The 7,976-nt window shown below is 68.6% G+C and overlaps 3 protein-coding genes across 3 annotated transcripts in view; 1 reads left to right on the forward strand and 2 right to left on the reverse strand.

Moving 5' to 3' along the window:
* Positions 1-189: 189 nt before the first annotated feature.
* Positions 190-3,665, reverse strand: EMIHUDRAFT_452913 (hypothetical protein; the record flags this gene model as incomplete). The annotated part of the gene is made up of 10 exons (XM_005761707.1): positions 3,148-3,665; positions 2,894-3,028; positions 2,701-2,821; positions 2,503-2,629; positions 1,713-1,953; positions 1,429-1,647; positions 1,042-1,166; positions 525-769; positions 338-439; positions 190-272 (listed from the first exon to the last, which is right to left on the reverse strand). Coding segments are annotated over exons 1-10 (1,899 nt in total), but the record flags the coding sequence as incomplete, so codon positions are not given.
* Positions 3,666-4,607: 942 nt separating this feature from the next.
* Positions 4,608-5,742, forward strand: EMIHUDRAFT_358587 (hypothetical protein; the record flags this gene model as incomplete). Its single annotated transcript, XM_005761708.1, has 1 exon — positions 4,608-5,742. A coding segment is annotated over exon 1 (1,016 nt), but the record flags the coding sequence as incomplete, so codon positions are not given.
* Positions 5,743-7,482: 1,740 nt separating this feature from the next.
* Positions 7,483-7,976, reverse strand: part of EMIHUDRAFT_438143 (hypothetical protein) — a 1,175-nt gene continuing 681 nt past the window's right edge. The window contains exon 2 of the mRNA XM_005761709.1: positions 7,483-7,950. The gene's annotated coding sequence lies outside the window, so the exon portion shown is untranslated. The remainder of the gene's footprint in view (positions 7,951-7,976) is intronic.

The raw sequence follows: 7,976 nt of genomic DNA on the forward strand, positions 1-7,976 counted from the left end.
ATAAAGGTGGGAGAAGAAGAGGGGGAGATATAGGGGAGAGGTGGGGCAGAGGTGAGGGAGAAGTGGGGGAGAGATGGGGGAGAGGTGGGGGAGAGGTGGGGGAGAGGTGGGGGAGAGATGGGGGAGATATGGGGGAGAGATGGGGGAGATATGGGGGAGATATGGGGGAGAGATGGGGGTGAGCTCGACCTGCCCAACAGGGAGGATGCCATGCGTCTGCGCCAGGCCAAAGATGACGAATGCGAACTCGCCGCCCTGCGAGAGCAGCAGGCCTAGCACAGACAGCGGCGGGATGAAGGCGCCGCCCGTGGACGAGACGTCGCCGTGGCCGCGAGACGAGCAGTGCCCGAGCGAAGCGCGGCGGCGGGCTTCATCTGGTTTGCGGTGCAGATAGCGGCGACGATCGCCGTCTTGGAGAGGTGCAGGGCGAGCGCGAGTCCTACGACAGCGGGCGCGGAGGCGAGGGCGAGGGGCAGGTCGATGGAGAAGCCGGTGGTCACGAAGAAGAGGCCTAAGCAGCAGACCAGCAGCGAGCTGGTCAGTGGGGGGGGGCAGGTCGATGGAGAAGCCGGTGGTCACGAAGAAGAGGCCTAAGCAGCAGACCAGCAGCGAGCTGGTCAGTGGGGGGGGCAGGTCGATGGAGAAGCCGGTGGTCACGAAGAAGAGGCCTAAGCAGCAGACCAGCAGCGAGCTGGTCAGTGGGGGGGGCAGGTCGATGGAGAAGCCGGTGGTCACGAAGAAGAGGCCTAAGCAGCAGACCAGCAGCGAGCTGGTCAGTGGGGGGGGGCAGGTCGATGGAGAAGCCGGTGGTCACGAAGAAGAGGCCTAAGCAGCAGACCAGCAGCGAGCTGGTCAGTGGGGGGGGGCAGGTCGATGGAGAAGCCGGTGGGCCATGAACAACGAGGCCGAGGAGGAGGCCGCGGAAGGGGGCGATGTCCGCCTCGATCTGGTACCGGTACTTCGACTCGGCCAGCAGCACCCCGGCGAGGAACGCGCCTTCAGGCAGAGCTCCGAGAGGGCATCCGAGAGGGCGTTCGAGACAGGCGCGGCGGTTCGCCGGCAAGGACGGCGCCGAGGGTGTCGGACAAGCCCAGCGCTTGCGTGAAGGCTGACATCGAGAGCACCGTCAGCAGCGTGATTGCGAGGAAGGCGGTCTGGTCGCGCGCCTGGCAGCGGCAGCAATGGCAGATCAGAGGGAGGGAAGAGGAGAGGTGCACGCGCGTAGGAGCAGGAGGCGGAGGGAGGGAGGGAGGTAGGTAGGTGGGTAGGTAGGTGTTACCTCACACCGTCTACTGCAGAGACAAGGAGGGCCCACAGCACACACACCAAGAGTACATGTGCTGCACCGGACATCAGAGGGCCAAGGGTTGGATCAAGCAGCGGGAAGGGGACTGAGCTGGAGGGGGGCTGGGAGGCTGTGGACATCACGATGAACGCTGACGGTGACGGCGGCAAGAAGGCGGTCTGGTCGCGCGCCGACGCGACGAGCTGAAAAACGCGCTGGAGCAGCAGCCGCCCGGTGACAAAGATGATTGCGAGGGCCGAGGCGCTCTTGATAGCGGCGACGCGAAGGGCGGCGCCGAGGGCTGCGCCGGATGAGCCACCGAGAAGCGGCGTGACGACGAGGAGGGGGACGACGGCGATGTCCTGGAAGAGCAAGATGCCGGAGGTGGGGGGGTGAGATGTGGGGGAGATGTGGGGGAGATATATACGGCGATGTCCTGGAAGAGCAAGATGCCGAAGGAGGCGCGGCCGAAGCGGGTGGCGAGCTCCCCCTTCTCCGACAGCAGCTGGATCACGAAGGCCGAGGAGGAGAGCGCGAGGCCGCCGCCCAAGACGACGGCCGCCGGCCCCGAGGCGCTGAACGCGGTGGCGACGGCGCCGAAGACCAGAGAGGTGAGCGCGAACTGTGCGCCCCCGAGCCGAAAGGCGTCGCGCCCCACCGACTTTAGCCTAGCACACAGCGCGAGTGCGCTGCTCATCTTGAGGTCATCTCGGCTCATCTCGAGGTCATCTCGCGTCATCTCGAGGTCAGCTCAAGGTGAACTCGAGGTCAGCTCAAGGTCATCTCGCGTCATCTCGGGTCATCTCGAGGTCATCTCGAGGTCATCTCGAGGTCATCTCGAGGTCATCTCGGGTCACCTCGGGTCATCCCTAGGTCATCTCGGGGCCATCTCGGGGTCATCTCGAGGTCATCTCGGGTCACCTCGGGTCATCCCCAGGTCATCTCGGGGCCATCTCGGGGTCATCTCGGGTCATCCCTAGGTCATCTCGGGGTCATCCCTAGGTCATCTCGGGGCAATCTCGGGGAATCTGGAGCCTCTCCAACTCGAGCTCCAGCCCCATCTCGAAGAGGAAGAAGACGACGCCGAACTCCGCGAGCCTGCGGCGGGAGGGGAGGGGAGGAGAGGAGAGGGGAGGGGAGGGAGGGGGGGGGAGTGCCCCTGGCGCCCCGTGCGTGTGTGTGCTCAATGAGTGCTCAAGTGTGTGAGCACAGTGCACGCGCGCAGTGAGTCCGTGCAGTGCGGGCAGTGGGCGTCTTCCCCGTCTTGCCCGTCTAGCGCGGCGAGCTTGGTCGTGGTGGCGACATCCGACACAACGCCGAGGCCGGTCGGGCCGAGGAGGATGCCTAAGCCAGAAACGCATTCGGACAACAGGAAGAGAAGTGGCGCGCGGGCCGGTCCCGGCCGAGGAGGATGCCGGCGAAGAGGAAGCCGAGGACGGGCGAGAGGTTGAGGGTGCCCATGATCGGCGTCACCAGCGCGGCGGTTGCGAGGAGCACCATCGTATCCCGCTCTGCCGGCGAGGCGTGCTCGCGCACCTAGTTCAATTCACTCGCTCCCTCGCTCACTCATCGTGCCCCGCGCTCTGCCGGGCAAGCGTGCTCCCGCACCTCCCGCCACGTCTGCGCCACCGCGCTGGCGCTGCGCCCCACCAAGCCGCTCGGCGCTTCCGCCGTCCTCGCAAGAGCGGTGGCGGCGGCAGAGGTGCGGCCGCCGCCGCCGCCGAAGCGAACCCTCACCCGCTCCTGTGAGAGGAGGTGATGTTTGAGCAGAGTCGTGGTGTCGTGCAGTGTAGTGCACGTCTAGTGCCGTCTCGGCGGTCTCTCGGCGGCCTCTCGGCGACCTCTCGATCTCTCGGCTGTACCTCGGCGCCGCGAGATTGAACGAGCCGCTGCATGGTGGAGGGTGGAGCTCCGCCGCCCGCCGGCTCGGCCAGCCGGTCCGCGAGCGGGCCGCGACTCGTGCACGCCATCAGCAGCACCGCCACGAGCGCCACACGTGCACTCGCCGCGCTGCGGGAGGCCGCCGCCGCCATCGCGCTAAGCCACCCGCCCGCCCGCTCGAGCTGCAGTAGCCAGCGGCGGCGAAGCCGTGCCGCTCGGACTGCAGCCGCTCTGCTGGGCCACCCGCGTGGCCCCAGTCCCCGCGGCCGCCCACCCCAGTCTGGTGGATGCTCTGCAGCGTCGCCTTTGCTGCTGACGCCGCCTGCGCCGCTGCACAAAAGCGGACCCGCGGTGCGGAGCGGCGGCGGCGCAAAGCGGTGAGCGGGCGGCGAGAGCGATCGCGTGGCCGGCGTCGCCAGCGCAGCCGCTCGCGAGGCCACCAGTAGAATAGTCGCGAGCCTCAGCCGCCGCCTCGCGGCCATCGCCGCGTCTCGTCGGTGGCGAGGCTAACAGCTCGCGAAAAAAGAATTTCCGCGCTACACTCTTCGGATCGCTGGTCGAGCGACCCGGGGGATGCCCCGCGCGCCTGACCCAGGCGCGAAAAACGAATCTGTGAGGCGAGGCCGCTCACGTGGCCCGATGGGGAGGAGTGGGGCGGACTACGGGGATCGGCTTCTTACACAGCCCTTCCCTGCAGCGAGTCCCCTCCAACCCACCCGCGCTAGGTCCTGGGTGACGTAGGGGAAACCCGCCCGACGACCTCGGGTGAGTGAGTGAGTATTCTTGATACGAAACCACGACGACACACACCAGTCGACTCGCATCGGTTGCCTCCATGAACCGCGGAGCTATTCTCGCGTCCACACCACACCTGGCTCCAACGTGGACACGCCCATAGCTGGGGACACTACTAGGTCACGCATGGCATCACAGAAGTTTTGTCTCTGGGCCCCGAAAGGCATCTCTAGCAGTGACTGTCGTTACGCATGCCCCCTCCCATCCTGGGCGCATGCGCCTCACGTCTCGCCAGAGCATAAGCCCTTGGCGTGTGGCGAGACGAGTTTTTCGCCATCGCAGCGAGCAGCAAGCCGCCCGCCGCAAACAGCCGGAGGCATCGCCACGGCACTGGCTGCGCCGCGATCCCGCACCCGTCGACGAAGCTCCCCCCGCGGAAGACCGCGCGTAGCGACGCCTTGTCGATCGAGATGAGCGCGCCTAAAGCTCGCCCACCTACTGCCTCTGAGAGTTGGTTACTGAGTGGGATCGGCTCCCCCCCTTGGGATCGAAGCTTCCACGACCTCACACCCAATTAGGTGCCCTGTAGGCTTGGCTGCAAAGGGATTTTTCGCCTTTTGTTTTTTTATTCAGGGTTTTGCAACTGATTCCGTTTGCAACCGGAATCAAGAAAAGAAACGACCGCCAAAGCAGGCGGCGTCTCGTGCTCGACCAGGATCGCCGTCCCGGCGCGAGAATGCAGCCGGGCTTGCCGTCGTGCAGCCCTTTTTGCTTCGGCTCGTCGTCAGCGACGCGCCAGTCCTGGCGCAGCCGCCCCGCCGTGCGGTCCACGGCCTTGCAGCCCGTCGACGCGCCCGACGACGTGACCGCGGCCGAGATGGAGGCCTTCATGGACCACATCCAGCCGAGCTTGTACCAGCCGCCCGACGACAGCGACATCGCCCATGAGTTCACGGCGTGGCTGGCGGCGCGCCGCGAGACGTTGCGGACCGCCGCCGGTGCAGGCCGCCCTCGCGACTCGCAGGCCGACGTCGCCGCACCCGACGCCGCCGGCGGCGAGGAGTCGCCCGACAACGAGACGGGGCGCGCGACTCCGCCCGCACCTGCGCCGGCGGCGGCGTCCGGCCGCCGGCGCCGGCGCAAGCCGCTCGCCGGCGGCGGCGGCGAGAAGGAGAACGCGGACGTCGAGATGGACGCGCTCATGGTCGAGCGGCCCCGGCCTGCGCAGACGGAGCAGCGCTGGCGCGCCGTCCTTGCCGCGCGCCACGAGGATTACGACCGGGAGCTCGAGAAGGACAAGCCGGAGCGGCCGTGGCACAGGGTGCCACACTTCCAGGGCGACGTCGAGGCGGAGTGCAAGCTGTGGGCAAGGGTCGTGCGTGCGCTCGGCGAGGCATACGCGCGTCACCACTGGGGCATCGAGACCATCGAGTTTGACCCCAAGCGACCCGGGCAAGCCAAAACCGCGCGCGCCACGCGCCACAAGAGGCTGCGGGAGGCGGCGAAGCGGGCGGAGAGCAAGGCTGCGGCTGCCGCCGCCGCCACCGCGACGCCGTCGCCCGCCGCCGCCGCCGCGGCGGCGGCGGAGGCCTCGGAGGGCGCGGCGGCGGAGGAGGAGCTGATCGCGGTGCGACGAGCGCAGGCAGAAAAGACGGCTGCACGGCTGTTCGAGCAGCTGGAGGACGGCGAGGAGGAGGGGGAGGGGGAGGCGGCTCGCGAGGCGTCAGCGCGCACGCTCTCCATCGCCACTGATGCCTTGCTGGGCGTTCTCGACGCGGCCGACGGAGGCACCGTCGAGACGAAGGACGCGTACCAAACGGCGGACAAGCCGCTGGGCGAGGGGGAGGCGACGGAGGCGGTCGAGAAGGACAACATCACCATCGCCTTCAACAGGACCATCGTCCGCGAGGTGCGGCGGCTCCTGCAGACGTACGGCGGCGATCACAGGCCGCCGAGCATGGGCGCTGAGATGCACTACGAGCTCGCTGCGATGGAGGGCCCGTACGCTGACCCGAACGCCTTCTCGTGCGACCCGGACTCGCTGTCCACGCAACAGCTCGACGCGCGTTTGCTACTGTGGTACCGGCAGTGCCTCCCCAAGCCGCCGCAATGGCGCGCCGACCCAAAGCTCAAGCAGCAGCCCTGGCGCGGCGCCGAGGGGCAGGAGCTGCTGCTGCCGCAGTGCTGGCCGTCGCATTGGCTGACGCGCGCGCGGCTGCTCGGCGCGCGGCGCGGCGTCGCGCTGACGCTGCGCGAGGCGGACGCAGAGGCGCACGGCGAGGCGCCGCACGCGCCGCAGCTCGTCGCGGACGCAAAGTTCGCGTTCGAGGTGGCGCTGCGCGAGCAGCAGCCCGCAGGCGCTCTCTATGAGAGCTACCGCCGCCTAGCGGCGGCTCTCGCGCACTCGCGGCGCACTCGCGCGGGGCTCGCGCTCCGCCACCTGGCCCTTTGCCCGGCGTGCAGCGACGCCCTCTGCTTCCCGGCGCAGCACCTCCCGGCCGTGACGCGCTACACGCTGCCGCCCGTGGTGCAGCGCGCCGGCTGCAGCGATTGCGACTACTTGGCGATGCGGCGCATGCTCGCCGCCCGCACGTCGTCGTACAACGAGTGCACCGCGAAGGACGCGGCGGAGTGGCTGCGCGGGCTCGAGCAGGCTGACGCCGTCAAGCACGCGTGGGGCGTCGTCGTCGTCGACGCCATCAACCGCCCGCCCCACGCGGCGACGCGGCTCGCCATCATGGAGGGCACGTTCGACCACGACTCCTTTGCCGCGTTCCTGCGGGCGACGCCCGGCGTGGCCGTGCCCTACTGTGGGGCGCATGGGCCGCCGCGGTCCGCGGCGGACGATGCGCCGATGCCGGGCGCGCCACCGGGCGCGCCGATGCCGGGCGCGCCGATGACGGACGCGCCAATCCCGGGCGAGCCGCCGGCCCCGGCGGCGGCGGAGGATGCGCCGATGCCGGGCGGCGGGCAGGACGCGCACCGTAACGGCTGCGCGTGCCCCGGGGGCTGCCTGGGCGGCCCCTCGTTCCTCCCGTTGGATCCGTGCTGCGAGTGCGAGGAGTGAGTCTCGTCGTCGCTTCCCACACTGCGCGGCGTGTGGGTGGGGGTCTCTGTTGATCACTGTACTGTACTCTCGCTCTCTCTCTCGCTCGCTCGCTCTCTCGCTCGCTCGCTCGCTCTCTCTCTCTCTCTCTCTCTCTCTCTCTCTCTCTCTCTCTGTGTGTGTGTGTGTGTGTGTGTGTGTGTGTGTGTGTGTGTGTGTGTGTGTGTGTGTGTGAGTGTGTGTGAGTGCGTGTCTCTCTGAGCTAATTCCTCTCCCGCCCGATCCTTGCTGCTTGCTGCGAGTGTCGGGGAGCGTGTGCGACCAGGGGAGTGAGTCTCGTCGTCGTGTCGGGGCGTAGCTGCTTTTTGGAAACATGTTTCTACTCGTTGGACCGGAGATGGGGGGGCAGGTGCACACCCCCTGCGCTGCTCAACCTCTGAGATGTTACTCCAGACACCGTACCGCCGTGTCTGTATCTCCCAACATCTCCCGGTCCCGCTACCCGCAGCTCAAAGCGACGTCTCCCCTAATCTCCACGGCACCCACCGCCCGCGCACACTACTCGCCGACGACTCGAGAGTCGCGCGCACGCACAACCCAGCCGTCGAGCAAGCGGGCATGACCAGAGGCGCCCGCGGAGGGACAACCGGGATCGCCCTCGCCCGAGCCAGAGCCAGCCCTGGCCCCTGGCCGCGCGCGCGGCCTTCTTTCTGGCCCGCATCCACCGCAGCGGCGGCCGCCGCTGCGAAGACTGCGGCCGCGCGACGCCTCCACGAGCATACGATCGAGCGCCCGGAGGGGCTCGGGCTGAGTGCCGTCGCGAGACCTCGGCACGCCTGCGCACGCCTGCGCACGCGGCAGAGCGACAGCGGCACCACCCTCGTCGGGCGCCGACGAAGCGTGCTCGCGGGTCGCCGCTCCGTCGACCGACGGCCGAGACACTTGCTCCGACGCCGCCCCGCCCCCGCCCCGCCGGTCCGGCACCGATATCTCGGAGGACGACCTAAGGAAGAGCGTGGCGGCGCGTCG

Source organism: Emiliania huxleyi (genome assembly GCF_000372725.1).
Source record: "Emiliania huxleyi CCMP1516 unplaced genomic scaffold EMIHUscaffold_70, whole genome shotgun sequence".
Lineage (NCBI taxonomy): Eukaryota > Haptophyta > Isochrysidales > Noelaerhabdaceae > Emiliania > Emiliania huxleyi.